Genomic DNA, 17,641 nt, shown 5'->3' with positions numbered 1-17,641 from the left:
AAAGGAGCTCCCACAACATCAGAAACACTGTCTGTAAAACAGCAGGGTATTCTTTGGCCAGGATCACCCCAGCACTGGAAACACTGTCCTTGTTTTATCCTATTATTATTAAACGTTGAAAAATTCTAAGCAGTGAATTCTGGTTTTCACACTTGGGCAGGGCCACCTTCCACGATCCCAGGCTGCTCCAAGCCCCTTCCATCTGGGCCTTGGACACTTGCAGGGATCCAGGCGCAGCTGCTCTGCAGAATCCATTCATGGGCCTCCCCACGCTCACAGGGAAGAAACCAAAGCAGCAGCCAGGAAAAAGACTCCAAACCAAGCCCAAGTGATGCAAACCCCAATGCCCCTCTTTAGAAGACAGTTACACACTTCAAAAACACATTTCACTACCCGATGGAAACATTCCTCGATGAGAATATCCTTTTAATTGGGGAGGGGGGAGGAACCTTGGTGACTTTTAACACAAGCTTCTGCTTGACAAGTAAAAAAAGTGTCAGGAGTTCTCAGGACCCTGTCCATACCACGGAGGGGTGCTCTCATCCCAAACATGCCAAGTCTGCATTCCCAGCAAACCCCCACAACACCACCCACCAGCCGTGTCCCCTCCAGGCCAGGAACACCGCTGAGCTGTGGTGCCTTAAGCTGCAGAACAAAGCCCACACCCGAAGGATAAAAGCCTGCCTAGCGAGCAGAGTGGGAACACCGCAGTGGTGGGCATGGAGAAGCTCCGGCTCCTCGGTCCCACGCGGAGTTGCAGCTCCGGGGCGGGTCAGCCGCAGGCGTGTGCTGTGACAGGAGCAAGGACACCAGTGACAAACGCTCGGAGCACGCTGCAGTGAGGACACATCGTGGACAGGGCAGCCTGTGTCCCTGTCCCAGGGCCATCCAGGAGCCCGCTGCGTTCCCAGAGGGCCATCCACGCTCCCAGGGCCGTTGGCAAGGCCGCCCGCGTCGCTCCCGTAGGGAATCAGGTGGTTCTGATCCTCTGTGGCTGCCAGTGCGGGTAGAAACAGAGGGCAGGGCTGAGAAAAGCGGGATCCGGAGCAGTTTGCAAATGGAGTTTGAAAGTTGTAATGTAGCTGAGAGAAAAGTCTTCTCCATGGCTGACAGCGCAGATTACCTTCCACCTCTGTCCCACCAAAGGTGACGCTGGACAGGAGCGTGGCTCCAGAGGGGACACTTGGTGTTAAGTCAGCTCTAATCATTTATTCTCCAAGCTCACAGGGGGAATAAAATCTACTAAGATGTCCTGATGAGTGGGGACCTCTCTTCTTCTGTGCTCTGCAAGAACAAAACCACAGCAAGTGAAACGTGACCATGAGAGACCTTCCACCATGGAAGCTGGGCTGCCCAGACTCCAAGCAGGGAAAGGAAAAGCTCCTCCTTCTAAGGACAATTCCCTCCAAGAGAGCCAGGGCTGACTAAGGAGGCACCAGAGGGTTGGTGGCAGCCAGGGCAGGGACCTGGGCAGCCCCTGACACAGGAGGGAAGGCCAGGGATCATAAGAAGAGCTGCAGACTGCTGGATTACCTCTGTTTGCAGGAAGAGCAACAAAAAGCAAAGCAGGAAAAGCATGGAATGCAGGTGTCCCTTTGTCACTTTGACCCCAAGAGAGCTGGTTAGAAGCTGTGCATGTAGGGTGGGGCAGGAATTCCCAGGACAGGCCTTGGGCAGTGGGACAGATTGACACCCTGGCTAAACTGCTGACAGCACAGGCAGGCTCAGAAGGAAAGGGAAAGGGAAAAGGAAAGGGAAAAGGAAAAAAAGGAAAAGGAACCAGCCTCTCCTGCACAGAAAACTGAAGTGCAGCTCCATGGGGATGGGATGGCAGTGGATCCCACTGATCCAGAGGGGCTCCCCAGGCACAGAGGAAAGCTAGTTGTAGGACAGCATTTAGGGAACACCAAAGACAGTAAGCCCACAGCAACTACGAGGACAAAACAGCCTCCTAGAGAACCCAGGCTATTCCTCTAATCAAAGGCTCCACACTTGGTGCCACCTGAACCCTGTTATGGTGGAATGCTGGCATCAGCTTTCGCCCTGACAGGCACCTTAATGCCAGCATGTCATCTTGGGACAGAACTGCTCATAAACAGATTTACAGACTGTAATAGACATTTCCAATAGAATTGTAAATAGACAATAGTGGAGAATACTTCCTGTTGCTGCTGTCTGTGCAATTCATCTGTTCTTTGGCCACAAATTCACATTATGATTCTGGAAAATAACCCACTGGCACAATGCAGTTCTTCTGCTGAGAACACTGACACCAACTAAATCTGTCCTCAGATATGGTGGTGTTTTTGCATCTTATCCTTCAGGGTCCTCTAGACAGGCTGATTTATTTCACTACTGTTGGCAAGGGAATTGGGCACAGAGACAAGACCTGCCTTACCAGGCTTCTTGGATTAACTCCACTCCTTTGCTTTGGCGTGTTTATTCTGAGTCTATTAAAACTTCCCCTCCCTAGAAAGGTCATTCCCAACAAAAACAATATAAAAACACGTGCAGAAAGACACAGCAAGAGGTAAAATCAACCACAAAAAACAAAAACAAAATCAAATGCTGGCAGATGGACAGCAAGCAAAGTGAAATCCAAGCGCTGCTTACCTCTTCAGTTATCCTCTGGGACCTGCACACCAGCACAATGAAAACAATCCCAAACACGATCCCCAGAGCCATGATTACAAAGGGGATCCCAGTCACAACACTGGCTTCCAGCAGGACGTGCCTGAGTCTGCTGGCAGATGCTTCATCTATCAGAACACTCTGGAGCAGAGAGAGATGAAGAGGAAATTAAAAAAAAAAAAAAGTTTATTTATTTATGTGCTTCCTATAAGATCACTTTTGTGAAGGGCAGGGAAACAACACTCCCACAACTCTCCAGCACTGCTTCACTGCTTCTTGACATACTTCCCCCTTCAAAATTCTTCCAGGGGAGCAGAGGGATCACCTAGTCGGCATTTCAAAGGAAAATATGGACTTTTAATTTTTGGTTTAGGAATGGAACTAACACAAATTGATTCGGAGATCCGACCACAGCACAGGAATATTCACAGCAGATGAGTCAGAAAAAGGTGTGATCTCCTGAAGTCCTGCCTCTGTCTGAGCACCCCTTTTCCTCACGGCCAACTCCTTTGAGTTTAAAAGGAGTGTCTGAGAGTGTTTGGCAAGGCTGAAATTAGCACTACAATAAACAGCAGGAGGGTGGCAGTTAAGAAACAGCAGCATCTTCCTAGCTATTGCTGTACAAACACCAAAAAAACAGCATTTTCTTTTCTGGCTGGCTCAGAGGGTATTTCTGCAAGAGTTAACATGCCACAATGCTGGAAAGACACAGAACTATTTACCTCATTTATATACATCACTGGAAAAATCAGCGTTCGGATGTTGCCGGTTTCACTGCATGGAAGAAAAAAAAAATTATGGGTTTGGGACCTTTCCACCTGAGGGTTGTGAAGACAGATTATACAAGAACAATGAAGGAGGAAAGTGTCCCTAAAAAAAAAACCCTGGGCTGTTCCTTTTTGCTGTGGATTTTCACCTCCCTGCTGGACTAGGACAATCTTGATCTCAGGGATGAATAAATTCTGGTTTGGGAGCAGGGCATATTTTGGGACTTGGTGGGCAGTGAAAGACAGGGATCCATCCAGGGCTCATTAGTAACTGAGCGACAGATTTGTGCCAGGCAGCAGGAATTGAGCTAAGCTGATGTTGAAGGTTACTCCTACTTATAAAACACAGGAACTATTGTCCAAGTGACAAGGGCACAGCAGCAAAAATCCCCCAACAGTTGGCACATGTGGAATCCCAGCTCAGGCAGGAGTTGTGTCCTGCAACAGCTCCTGGGCACTGGGAAACAACCACTGAGTCTCCCAAGGGGACTGGGCAGATAAAATACTTGCGTTGTAGTTATTACAGCCAAGCTGTACCAGTAAACATCAGGAGGATTAGCTACCACACAACATTCTTTACTCTGCAGGTGGAACTGCAGAATCTGCTTCATCTGTGAGAGGGGAGCATACTGCCCCTTAGAACTGAGATTCTGTTGGACTTCTCTCTCACACTTGCTCTCTCCATTCCATATTCCATCAGAACGCTGCAGAAAAAATCATGCTGAATATCAGCTTAGATACCCAGACTCCACCCAGCAGCAGAGAACACTCACAAAAATTCAGGTAATTTTCGGACGTGAACGTTGACCTGCATCCGCTTGGCTGCCCGCAAGACGAGCCCTGTCAGCTGGGGAATAAAAGAGATCAATGTTAAAAAAAAACAGTGAAGGTGAAAGAATGAGAACTGTGAGAATGCAGGAAGAACCTGGTACACAGCACACAGCAGGATCTGCACCGGACCTTAGGAGAGGAGCTGTGGAATTTCCTCCTGCTTTAGCAGCACATAACAGCCCAATGAGTCAGAGTGCTGTTTCTGTAAACCAGGCAGGTCATAACTGTGCTCTTTGCCTCGACCCACATTTGTCTGTGGGGGTGTAGAGATCACTGCTGTACTGGTTTTGGATGGGAGAGCACTCATTTTCTGCACAGCAGCTGCCATCAGGCTGCGTTTTAGAGCTGTGATGAAAACAGCGTGTGTAATGCAGGGATGTTCCAGTGATTGCTGAGCAGTGCTTGCACACCTCCAGGCCTTTTCTGTTTCTCACACTGCCCTGCCAGTCAGTGGGAGGGGACAGGGACAGGACAGCTGACCCAAAGTGCCCAAAGGGATCTCACATTCCATCCAGCACCATAGAGCTATCCCAGATTCCCTGAGGTCAACGGGACTACACCAACACCCACTACACAAGGAGGTGACCTAAACTCAGGTGCTTGGATCCATTCACCTACAAAACCCTTGAAAAAAGACTGCACTTACGGGATTGATGTCCAGAAATGTCTCATGGTATTCTTTTCTGGGATGCATGCCCTCTATGTCCTCTACAAACTTCGGATCTGCCTGGTAAAAATGTGGAGCTGACAGAAATATTGGAGCACCTGGAACGCGAAAACACCGAGTCACCACCAAAACAAAAGGCCAAGCAGGACTCAGGGAAGCCTTGGAGGACCTCACAGCTCCGAGCTGTTTACAGAGAGGGGCCCTTGAGGAGCTGCAAAGCCCCAGGGGCTGTGGGGCAGACACAGCTGGGCCGTACCCTGCTTGCAGACGCTGACGTTGAGCACGCCGGTGCCGGGGCAGTTGCCGGCGGGCACGCAGAAGCCGGCGTTGGCCGGGTTCACCGAGGTGTTGGCAAACACCATGGAGGAGGGCACGAAGCGGAACGTGGGCACCCCGGCCACGTCTCCCGAGCTGTCATACACCAGGAACAGGGACCTGCAGGGAAGCAGAGCAGAGCCAGGTATGGCAGGCTGCAGCAGCACTGACCCAGCTGCACGTGTCCCCCTGCTGATGCCCAGTTTGCATCCCCACCGCTGTCTGACCAGCAAACGCACATCTCATCATCCTGCTGCTGCACAAAACAGCCCACGGCACTGCTGCACGTGGTGTGAGTGCTGTCACCTCTGCTGGAAGGGACAGGAAAGGAACACAGTCATGGAAGACAGAATAATCTGTGCTGAATTTAGCCTAACACACATCTATATTGATTTAAATAATTCCAGGTCGGTTTTGTTCTTCATGCACTGGGAAGTCAGCAAGAGGGCAGACATGGTGTTACATAAGGAAGGAAAGGCAAAGATTTCCTTGGTACATTTCAGACAGCATCATGGTAAAGTCATGAACCTCTGAAGAGGGCAGCCTAGGCTCTCTGAAAAAGCACAGCACAGGGTAAGACTTTGGAGGAAAGAAGCTTAAGGAAAGCTCATCTAAATCTTTCCATTCCCCTCGTTCCTAGCCTTGCAGTCCAGTCCATCCTTGTAGTTTTTGTCCAAATTTTCACCTCACAAATCTTCATTTTCAAATAACGCATCCTTAACTGCAGATTGGGAGGGTTTTTTGTAACTCTCATCCTTCCCACCATGAATAAATGCAGACCACTGTGACTGTTAAATGAAATCACAGGAGGAGGACCACCAGCCTAACATAACACCTCGAGAGGAATGGATGCAAATGCTCTGCTTTGAAGCCTGAGTGCCACTGTCTTTTCCTTACCTGCAGAAATCGGAAGAAAAAATGTAAATGTTCTCATCTTTGCTGATCAGCGGGTGAAAGGATGTCCCATCCGTGCCATTGATCATGTTACATGCCTCTGTTGTCCACCAGCTCAAGGACCTGAAGAAAGGGAAGCAAAGAGAGCAAGGGCTAAAAGATGTCTGAGCAGGAGTCAGGTAATGCCAGCTCCTGGCCTAGGCAAACAGGAATCAGACCTGTACAGAGCCAATTCCTCCTGCCTCAGCTCTGCTAACAAGAAAAGGGATTGAAATGGGTTTAAGTTGCACTTGCATTCTCTTCAAACTGGCACCAGGCAAGCAAGGGGCAGATTGTGACAGAGGCAACAGTACACTGAGAAACTTACTCTTTTCCTTTCCACTCCACAATCCTGGAGAAGTTCAGGTAGTTCGTCTCTCCACTCAGGAAAACATATTCTCCATCATCAGTTCCGTTCATCTGCAAACAGACGCAGGAGCTTTCAGTGGCTCCACTCATCCTGTGCCACCTGGCTGGTCACTGCAATGGGGTGGCAGGAGCTGGAGCTGTCACCACTCTAAACCCACCCCAGGAGTGATGGATTGCCCCTGAGATCTGTGCAAATCGTTGAACTCCATCCTGAACAGGAATGAGGTGGAAGTGACTGGGCAAGATCCTTACCCCTCCCCAAAGGCAGAAAACACAACACCAGATGAGCCTTTTCTCCCTTTGAGAACTGCCCCAGAATAAAGAGCCCTCAGGAAGAAAACAACTCCACAGAAATAACCTCAGCACTGCAGACATGTCCAAACAGCAAGAAAGACCAAAATGATATACATGCCAGGAATGGCTCCAGCACAGAATTAACATCCAATTTCACTCAATTACTAAGGAAATCAGGACATTTTTCTGGCAGTTTGCACATGTGGCTCCACGAAGCCCACGTTATTCAAGCAAGTACAGGCAATAGTGGAGGTTGTTGTCCTTAGAAAGCTTATCCATCCCTCCCATCCAGCCATCATCCCCCAGGGACAGCAGCAGCAGGCGTGGCCATCAGTTACCTTGCTGAAGAGCCCGAAGACGGGGTCGATCTCGGGGTGCAGGACGTGGATGGTGGACAGCAGCCTGTCCTTGTAGCCCCAGAGCAGCTGGTGGACGCTGCGCACGGTGAACAGCGACTCCTGGTACAGCAGCAGCAGCACCTCCGTGGCAAACTGCAGAGGGGTTGACCTGGTCCACTCCATGGCAGTCTGCCAGGGCATTGGAATGGGGGAGCAATGGTCAGATTTGCTGGGCTATAAACAATCAGCTGCACGCAGGCACAGACGCTTTCCAACCACTGCACAATCATTTCCCCAAAATTCCAATGTTTATTTTCTTTCCAGTTGACAAGAAAATTTCCCAAATTGCACAATCATTTCCCCAAAATTCCAATGTTTATTTCCTTTCCAGCTGACAACAGGTCTTCAAAAGGTCATAACAAAAGGAGGGCATTTCTTTGGGCTAACCAACCTGTGGTTCTTCTCGTACTGCCTTTTACAGTACATCACAGCCAAAAATCTGAAGGAGAGATAATCCTTACCACCATGAGATGCCTGGGAGGTATTGAAAACACAGGTATTGTCTGCAAGTTTCAGTAAGCTGAGTCCTATCTGCTACTATATACGGGGCATTTCTGGACTCATTTGTAAAGTCAGGCATTTTTGGAAATGCTGGGGGAAAAGTTGAAACGAAGGTACCCTGCAACTGAAGCTAAACCAGGATGGAGAGTTAAGGCTGAATGACACCCCCAAGTATCTGAGTACAGGCTGGATGCCTCTGGAAGCTCTCACAAATTGGGATCTGCTTGTTCTCACGCTATCCCTGTGTAAAACCAAAATAATGGTCTGCCTGTGATCACCATGAGTCTCTCTTTCACCTAGCACAGTCTGGGGGTGCATTTTTGACTTTAATACTCTGAGAGGTTCTTTTCATTCAGCTCTGCCTGGAACTGCTCTACTGCAGTTTGTTTCTGGTTTGAGAAGCAGACTTGGAAGCAGCTTCTCCAAGTATGACAAAATAACCCCAAGCATTCCCAACTCCCTCACACAGAAGCTGGAGTTCCTCCTAGGCATTTGACATCACTGATGCCCTGGTTTTACTGACTCATGGAAGCCCAGCAAGCCTGATTTCCCCTTGTCCCTGGAGAGTGTGTGATCACGTAGCACCAGAGGAAAGCACAGGCACTGCAGAGGCCTGAGGAGAGGGAGGAACAAAATAAGCCCCCCACAACAGTCCAGCCCCAAACTGAAACCAGCATCTGCTCAGGACACGAGCTGCCTCTCCTGTTCTTCCATCACATTCATCTACCACAAAGGGAGAGTCAGGATGAAGCAACATACTGCTCCTTCTGAAGTGTGTCAGGATGACTTCCAAGCAAGAAAGAAAGAGAACTCACCACTGCAGGGATATTTACTGTCCTGATCAGATCCACTTCAGGGTCTCCCACTGACTTCTCAGGTTCAAATACATAAGTCTTTGGGTTTAGAGCAGACACTTTGGTTCCATTGTCCAAAAACTGGACGTGCACTCTTGGCCTGTATTCCCTGAAAGACAAGAGTTAATTCTCTAATTGAGTTAAACAAGTAGACACAGCATTAATCACAATTAACTTATGACTGTTCTACTGCTTTAAGCACATAAAGGGTGGCACTTTTAGTTTTTTGGAAGTAGATTCCCTCACTGACACAAACTCCCTGCTGCATCTATGTGAGCCAAGTCAGACCTCACGGGGTGTTTCCAAAAATGTCACCCTGCCTGTTAACTGCACTTCATATTTTTGCCTCATCTTTAAAAACCTCAAAGGAAGGACAACAATTTCAGATAGCTCAGGAGGATTTAGAGGCACCATATATGAGATTGCCCTTGAAGTCCAGTTTGCAAATGAAATTTTTGCCTCTGCTGCACGCAAAATCCACTCCCAGAAAGATGCAGGCTGCTTGTGTGTCATGGACCTGACCTAAGAACCCACCAGAATCCTTCTGCTGGCTTCAGAGCACGTGGCACTAGGGCTCACATGTGACATGGCCACAGAACAAGCCTCATTTTAGTTCTTCTTTAATTCTTGAGCAGAAATCCTGGGCATGACAGAAATTCAACTGAATTTTTGCTGTTCACTACCCAAGGCCTGGGAGGTTGCTGCTGTTCCTGTCTAAGCACACAGACAGCAGGATAAAACTCAGGATTGCTGACAGACCAGTCCAGTTGACAAGGAACATCAAATGCTACCGAAAGTCAGATCCTAATTACCCTGACACACACATCAGGAGCACAAGCAAATTTCCATTGCCATTAGCACTTTACCAACCAGGATTCTGCAGCTGTGCAGAGCAGGCTGACAGAGCAGGTGGCTCCAGCAAACCCCAAAAGGGAAATGGCAGTGAGCTGCTCGCCGCCTGGCACATGCAGGAGGTGAAACTCCTCCTGTTTCCTCAGCCTGCAGTGACTCAGGAGCCTGCTGACTTTCACATCTGCCCGGGCAAATGGCAAGTCCCAAGATGTGAGGGAGAATTGTTCTGCCAGATGTTGTGCTCTGGTGTTCTGCATTCAGGTTGGATCGAGATTGTTCTGCCAGACTGTGCTGGATCCATCTGGCTGCAGTGGATCCATCAGTGCAGCTCCACAACAGGCTGCATTACTCTGGCTCCGCTTTCACATCTAAAGCAAACTGGAAAGGCCTGTGAAACTACTGCTATTACAAACCAGCCACTTCCCATCTTCCTTACCCTAAAGGTGTCTCTACCACTCCCCAGCATCCCTGAAACCCAGGAACATTTTGGTGTGGCAACACTTCCAGCTTGGCTTGGCAAGACCCTCTTGGACAGCAATCTATTTTATACCCCAGGGCTGGAACTGAGTGGATGGAGATAGACAGCTGCGAAATGCCTTCCTAAAATAGGCCAGGAGTAACCTGAGACATCTCTCCAGCTCTGGAGAGGAAAATAATACCCCCTGATGAGGTATATGAGTAGGAGGCTCTAAGATGTTGAAGTTAAAATACTGTAAACATGTGCAAGACCAGACAATATTCCAGTGTTCTTTGGAACTCAGCAGGCTTGGCAGATAAGCAACTTGAACTTTGTAATTACTTATTTTATGTGCTGCCTGTTCAACTTCCAGGATTTAAAAACACCAGCACTACTATGTTTTTGTTACAGAATCTGCCTCAAGTGCTTGATGATGTATGCTGGTGAAAACTCTGAGCTGCAGGACGAGACCTCTGGAGCCCTCCCTGTCACTGACTGGATTTTTTTCCCTGCTTGTCTGGCCCAGTTCACTCCCAGCCTACTGCCAGCCTTTCCCCAGACACCCTGCTTTATAAAAACACGCAGCCAGGCGCCTCACATTAGGGCATTTGGGTGTTCTGCCACGTGCTAAGGCCAAATGAAGCTTCAGTGCTTTGCCACACAGGGCCTGTGGAACGAGTTGGAGCTTTCTTCCCTGGCTGGAGCGTGCAGTGTGGCTGGAACATCCCTCCCTGCTCTCCCACACGCCTCCTCTCCTCCCCACCCACTGCTGACAGCCTGCTGCAGCCACAGCCAGGCCAGGGTTATGAAATCTGTTGCAAGAGAGCTCTCCACTTCCTAACTTTCCTTCTTCCTCTATGGAGGAAGAGCAGAGCACAGGGGAATCCTGTCCAGACATGCCAGAATGAGGCTAAGCAAACCTGCCAGAAGCAGCTGGAATGTGCAGCCTCTTTCCTTCCCTCCCTGTCCCCACCAAGAACACCTCAGGGAGGGATGGTGTCGGGGACCCGCCTGCAGCCAGCCCTTGGCATGGGATGCAGGGCAAGGCTCTCCCAGCAAACCAGCAGCTCAGGCTGGGCCTCCCCTGGGGCAGGACCAGCCCAGCCACTACAGCACCAGCCCCATCCACCCTGCAGAGCTCCTTCATGGACAAGGTGCAGCTTCCCAAACCAGGCTGCGCCAGACACCCAGGAGAGACTCAGAGCTAAGGAAAGGGGAAAGAAGAAGCTGGCAAAGAGGACTGAATGCCAGCCTGTGTGGTGCCCTGCAGCTTTGTGAATCCTGGAGCTGGTCCTGTTAATCTTGAACATATTGCTGACTAATGCCCAGTGTTACACTACACACACCTGAAGGAAAGCTTGGGAACTTCAGAGCTTGTACATCATCTTTTCTCCAGCTTTATTGGCTCATGTAATAGCAGGGATTATGCCAAAGTACCACATAGAGTTTGCCAGGACTAAACAGACACGGGGCTAGAATGCAGAGGAGACAGGGCAAGGGGTTGCTGGCAGGGGGAGAAGGGAAGGAGGAAAAGGAAAGGCAAGAGATAACGCAGAAACCAAGGCTCCCACAAAGGCTTCTGCTTTCATTCCAGCACTTTTTCATACACCAAGAGATTTTGATAATTTTGCAGCTTAGGTAAAGACAGTTCCTTCTAGCACTGAGCCCATGCCTGGCCTGGAGGAGCCCGTGTGACCAGAAGTGAGGGTGACAGCCAGGAATCCATCTTCTTGCTGTGGTGATGAATTCCCCATAACACCAGGACTCCCAGAACCACAGCCCTTCCTGCCACAGACCTGCTCCTGGCTTTCACAGCTGCAGGCAGCTGAGCACAATACAGTTCTGAAGGAAAACTCATCTCTAAGGGGACTTTCACATCTCTCTATGCCACACAGGACAGCTCTAGGAGCTGGACAATATTTAACACTGCACGTGGCCTTAGTAAATCCATCAGTAAAAATGAGAGATACGTTTGAACTCTAAGCAGGTTTTTCAGTGAGAGTTGGTTCAGGAAAACCCTTTTAGTACCACCCTTAAATGTTTTTCTGGTCACATTTTACCCATGTGAATGGTGCAGCTCCAGCTAGGAACCAATTCCTGAGTGAGCATGAGTCACACTTTTGTGCAACACTCCTCTCTCCCCAGCCTCCAAAACATCACCCAGCTCACAAGACAGCAGGCCAGGATGCATCAGCTTCCTCTGTGTTCAGCAGTGAAGAAGAGCACCACACCAACAAAACTTAGCCCAAAATCTGACAGAAGTCACTGGCCTCATCTGAAAGCAGCTGCGAGTGTCAGTGCTGTCCGTGTGGGCTGTTACCATGCTCCCCTGGACAAACCTTCCCTCACACATTAACACCTAGGTTTTCTCCCAGAGCAGGATCCCAAGCCTCCTGGATTCCTCACACAGCAGAGTTCTTGTGAAACTCCTGAAAGGTCCTACCTGTAGGTGTATGGTCCTATTTCCTCCACGAGAGGAGTGGCGCCTTGGAGCACTTCCAAAGGATTTGTCACATTGAAGAAGTAGAACTGCATGTAGACTGGGGGAGGAGGGTCCTCCCAGGCCTCAAAGGTTTCTGTGCCATTCTTCAAGACTGTTCCCTGAAACAAGAGAAAGGCACATGAGCTGCTAATGCTATCATGCTGCATGGTACTGACAGGAGAGAGAGAAATTCCATGCCCTGGGAACGAGCACAGGGAGTTAGACTCCAGTTCTAGGTTTGCTTCACTTTGGAGCAGCTCACTCAATATCAGCCAGCCCAGGCACCTGCTCTCCTGGCCACAGGCCAGGGACAGCCCTGCTTGGTTTGTAGTTCCCTGTCTCCCCACAGACAATTGTGCCTGACATTTTTCACAAGGGAGACTGATCTGCTATTACTCAGCAATCCTGTCTCCTTCCCTGCATCAGTAAAACCCTCCATGTGGTGCAAGACACCACAGAACGTGGCAACATTACAGATAAAACTACAACTCAATGTTGGGAGGCCAAAAGAGTCCTGGCCTCAGTGATTTCTTTGCCCAAGAATGTCAGATGCCAACACAGCTGTGAGATTCTGTCTTCCAAGCAATTAGACTTTGTTTTTCAGTGGCCTGTGAGCAAAACTGAGAATGACAAACTTCTTTCACACAGGCACTCTAGAATTTGTGCCTTTCCAAGGTCTTGGAATAGGGGAAAGATTGTTTGTCCTCTACCTTTAATTTCTTTCCTACAGCAAAGTCAGCATCAGCAACTCCAGACCCATGGTGTGTCAGTCTATTTGGTAACCAATATTTTATAACAGAAGCACTTAGGAATGTAACACTAATTCCCTTACCTCAGTGATACCCCTTATCAGTCTATACATGTTATATGGAAAGTCACAACCCCACCTGTCATGTAGAGCTCTGCAATAGAGGTCTCACTTTATTACCAACCCATTTTGGATAAAATTCACCCCATCTATAAAGCATCCCCATCATCAAAATCAAGGCTTTTCATGTAGCCACAACTCTGGAACTGCTTCAGTGGCCACACAGAGAAATCTGGCACAAAGAGTGAATGTTCAGGAATAAACACAAAGAAAACTCTATCTTTGAAAACCACATCACCTGTAGGCGGAAGAAAAGGAGGAGGGGAATGATTTGCAATTAAATGGCTCTCATCAACACTCATTCTTCTTATTCTTCTGAGAAAACAAGTGGAATATTGTGAGTGGAAGCTCAGAAGCAGGGCATACTGGACAGCTGCCAGCTCGTGGTCAGTGTTCACAGGGTCTTATCAGCCACACTTGCTTCAGGACTCATTCTTGGCCTTCCCACTTAAGGAGCCATTTTCTCTTCATGTAGACTTTAATTTTGGAGGATGACATAAAAAGAAGACTGTTTCAAAGACAAACTCAGTGGCAGGAGCTTGGCACCGCAGCAATAATGCTGAATGGCAGTGTGAGCCAGCCCAGCTGGTGGCACTTTGCACTTACAGCCTGCTTTCCCCATAGGATCAAAACCCATTTATTCTGTGCACACCTCAAAAATTAATGTGTTTCAGACACGCTTGAGGAGCTTGGAGCACTCCTCTGGAACTACCAGCACCTCATATATATGATTTCCTACACAACCTGATGCTTTTGATCCTGTTTCTCTTATGATTGATGCCAAGGAGACTCATCTCTGTATTCACTGGACATATTAATTGCAGATTTATTTCTGGAATTGCATGACACAATTTGCACCTCCCACAGAAATTGTCTATTTATAGCTCTGTACAGTGACAGCAAACCCAGATTAACAAACTTCTGAGCTAGATTCAGAGAGACTCCCAAAAACTGCCAAATAATCAAACATGATAAGCTCTTATCTTCTGCTTTTCAGCCTATCTTACCAGGGATATTTTCATCTACCACAGGATATTATAAGGACATCAGGGCTTCTCCTTTCCAAGTGGAGTCCACGCTCATTTCCAGTGTTCCAAAACATCCTTCCTGCTGACTGTAATTATCAGCCAGCCTTGAATCTGCAGCGCTCTCATTTGCTGCCGTTTCCTTGCCTTGACTGTGCTTCACACACAGGAAATAAATAGGGAGCTTTCCCTCCCAACTGTAACAGCTATTGGCAGTGATGGTGGGAGTGGTGGTGGTACTGAATATTTCTGAAAGCTCCACAGAAAATTTAATTCCTTTTTAATTTTATTTCCTGGAACCCCTAAAAGTTTTAATTCAAAGATGCACTTTCATGTGTTCATCTATGACACAGTTTAAATGCAACTTGTTAAGGTGATGGGCTAAGTGTTCAGACCAGCATGAACAGACCTCCCTACTCCTGGAAACTGGGAATGCCCTGCCCCAAAGGAGCATCTCAATGGATCCTTCAGCTAGGCTTTCATACTAAACCCTCCCGAGAGCTCCAGTATTTTGCATTAAACAACAACAGCAAAAAATGATCAATACATCAGCTAAATCAAAGGAGAAAACATCTTCCTCGTCCTTTTGGGCCTGAAACATTCCAGCCAATTCAGCTCAAGAGATGGCTGGCGACAAGTCCAGTGGAATTTCAAGGGGTTTGAAGAGTAAGTGTTTTCTAAAATTCTCAGCCTAAGGGATGTGGCATGAAGGAAACACCCGGGCCAAAGGACTGACTGATTTCCAAGTTTGAAATGAGGAGCATAGCTCCAAGATTGATTGTGTGTGTATGTGCATGTATATATAAAATATTAGGTTGTATTCACAACCTGGACACCTATGGCAATAAATACACCAGCATCTCCTCATGAGAGGGCACAAAGCAACAACACTGGCAGCTGGGAATGCCTTTCTCCTGGAGAAGATTCATACCTGTTCATTCTAGATGTTTTCCCACTAAGCTCCAGAGTATCAGGTGCTAGACCCTGATAACAAACAGGTTTTGGAATTCTGCTTGGGATGGCACATTTAGTTCACAGAAATTAAAAAAAAAAGCAAATAAAGAATAAGTTGATGAGATTTGAATGCCCTCTGGGAAAAGCGCTGCCAATGCTCTTGTCACAACACATCTGCCCACTGATTTCCAAGGGGATGTGAAGTCTGACAGCAGGTTGGATTCCCACTCTTCCCACACCCTGCCTTTGGCTGGAAAGGCTGCTGCACACAGCCCCCTGTGAAAGCAGAGCCATCCTCAGCCACTCACAGGTGCTGGCTTTGGAGACACAGGTGCTTCAGCTATTCCAAAACACGGCTTTCCACTCCAGCTGCACTTGAGACTGCAAAGACAGCCCCTCACTGCGAGGCAGCTCTGCTCCAGGACGCCTGGAAAGCCTTCAAAGGAACAGCGACTCCTTGCAAAAGCTCAGGTCTTGCCCCATTCCAAAGGCAAATCCAAACTGAGATTTGTCTATTTGCACAAGATTTTCTAAGCTACACACGCGGTTACACAAGAGACAGCAGCTTTCCAGACTACACACAAATGAGGGGAAGCTCACGTGGGATAAAGCAGATGTGGAAATCAGCCAGATCAGCAGAGTGGCTGGGAGCACCCTGCTCTGGGGCTGAAAGCTGTGCTTCCCCAGCCTGGGGGGTGTGGCTCCTGCAGAAGGCCCTCAGAGCTGGCAGGGAGCCGGACACCTCATTCCCTGCAATCCAGATGTGTGCCAGCACGAGCTGGAGAGCAGCAGGCAGGAAAAGCCTGAGCTCTGGAAACTTTATCCTGCATTACTGCAAGGCCTGCTGAACGAACACCAAGTTGCTCTTACATAAGTTGCTCCTGGGAAGGAGCAGGCCGGGAGATAATGCGCGTAAGGAGGATCACGCCTAATTCCCGACAGTCCTGCTCCAAAGCACTGCTTCCACCCCACTGCTCTGGCCGTAACAGCAGCAGAACACCTGGAAGTAGAACTTCTGGGACGCAGGGGAGGGCAGACTCCTTCCCAAGGACAGCCAAGATCAGGGGGATGGAGCTGCACTTCCAAGTGACAGAGCCTGGAGTAAGCTCACTGCCAACCTAAAACTGTGCTCGCTAAACCAAACCGATCTGGGACAGCGCAGGTCCCACGGCAGGAAATGCTCCCTGTCAACAGCCCAGAGGAAAGAACAGTAGGTTAGGAGATCACAGATAATCTGGTCACCACTTAGACAACAGCACTGGTCAAATCCCTTCATCGGTTAGCGTTCCTGGCTTCTCTGTCAGGATAAGGACTAAGATGATATTCCTCAGACAGAGAGATAAATAATTGTTCGTTTACAAACAAGAGAGTTACTAACAGAGCTGACCTTTCTCACTGGGCCACTGCAGAAATGCACAGAGCCACTCTGGGAGAGAAACAAAAGCTTAGGCAGGGCAGGAGCAGTGCAGGCCTCTGCATCCACAGCAACGACAGGATGAGTGTCCCCAAGTGTGGAACAACATGGTGAAATGCCTGGCTGCCATCACCCAGCCTGGGGAACCGGCACACAGCGTGTGTTCCAGCCCAGAGCACCTCTGGCCCTGCTCCAGAGACACCAGTAAATGGAGCAGCAGACCAAGTAAGAAAGCTGCATGCAATTTATGACAGAGATGGCAAAAAGAAGGGGTGCTTTAGGTGGCCCCTGCTCCCCTCAGGTGCTGCTGCTCTGGAGAGGGATCCTCCATAAAACTGCTGCCCCAGAGCCAGCAAAGCTCCCTCAAGAAGAGGCATTTTTACCCATCCTCTTCCCGATTTTTACCCAACCCAGGGACCAGTGTAGGCTGAGCTCCATTCTGAGCCCCAGCTCAACCGGGTGGTGCTGGGCGGGGGGGGGGAGGTTCACGGTCCAGGGATGCTCCTGCCCACCCACCCACCCACCGCTGCTGCAAGGAGGGAGCCAGCCTCTTCCCTCCCTCCCTCCCTCCCTCGGCTATTTTCAGACAGAACAAACCGGCAAACAAGGACCGAGCCGGCAACGCGGCAATGCTTTTACCTGCTTCACCTGCAGATCCACCACCGTCTGGAAGACGTGCGCGACCAGCAGGGAGATGCTGGCGATGAGCAGCGTCATGGCCAGGACCCCCACGGTGACCAGACACAGCGACTTCATGGCTGCTGCTGCCGCCGCTGCCGAGCAGGCACCGCCGGGGCTCCGCCGGGCTCCGGGGGCGGGCGCGGCGCGGGCCCCGCCCGCAGCGCCGGGAGGGAGGAGCCGCCGCTCCCCCGGGGATGCTTTCCTGCCTCACCGGGGTCGGGACAACGTATTCCAAAGGAATGGGGGTGGTTCCTGCCCGCAAGGATGCCTGGCATAGCCGGAAGCATCGTGCCCGCTGGGGATGGCGCTGCTGGGGCGACTCGCTCGGCGCGGCGTTCTGGGAAACAA

At 49.5% G+C, this 17,641-nt stretch overlaps 1 protein-coding gene across 2 annotated transcripts; it reads right to left on the bottom strand.

Moving 5' to 3' along the window:
• Positions 1-409: 409 nt before the first annotated feature.
• SCARB2 (scavenger receptor class B member 2) lies at positions 410-17,401 on the bottom strand. Of its 2 annotated transcripts, XM_085579451.1 has the most exons (13): positions 17,252-17,401; positions 12,313-12,470; positions 8,522-8,669; positions 7,146-7,334; positions 6,473-6,564; positions 6,109-6,228; positions 5,153-5,331; positions 4,876-4,994; positions 4,172-4,245; positions 3,354-3,405; positions 2,614-2,772; positions 2,399-2,469; positions 410-1,284 (listed from the first exon to the last, which is right to left on the bottom strand). In XM_085579451.1, exons 1-12 carry the CDS (start codon positions 17,366-17,368, stop codon positions 2,440-2,442), a joined length of 1,437 nt encoding a protein of 478 aa, XP_085435577.1. In that variant the 5' UTR covers positions 17,369-17,401; the 3' UTR covers positions 410-1,284; positions 2,399-2,439. The 2 variants fall into 2 exon arrangements, with proteins under 2 accessions (XP_085435577.1, XP_021385248.3); XM_021529573.3 differs by lacking the exon at positions 2,399-2,469.
• Positions 17,402-17,641: the final 240 nt, after the last annotated feature.

Source organism: Lonchura striata, chromosome 4, assembly GCF_050655825.1.
Source record: "Lonchura striata isolate lonStrDom1 chromosome 4, ASM5065582v1, whole genome shotgun sequence".
Classification (NCBI taxonomy): domain Eukaryota; kingdom Metazoa; phylum Chordata; class Aves; order Passeriformes; family Estrildidae; genus Lonchura; species Lonchura striata.
The sequence above is the reverse complement of the archived record's forward strand: the minus strand, read 5'-3'. Positions and strand labels throughout refer to the sequence as shown.

What these genes read in the sequence shown, in the direction of transcription:
- SCARB2 (XM_021529573.3), bottom strand. Translation starts at nt 17,368, where the DNA reads ATGAAGTCGCTGTGTCTGGTCACCGTGGGGGTCCTGGCCATGACGCTG. An exon ending in TTTTCTTCCGATTTCTGCAG is followed by an intron (nt 5,332 to 6,108) that starts GTAAGGAAAAGA and finishes GCTTCCCTGCAG; the next exon opens with GTCCCTGTTCCTGGTGTATG. An exon ending in CAGTGATGTATATAAATGAG is followed by an intron (nt 2,773 to 3,353) that starts GTAAATAGTTCT and finishes TCTCTGCTCCAG; the next exon opens with AGTGTTCTGATAGATGAAGC.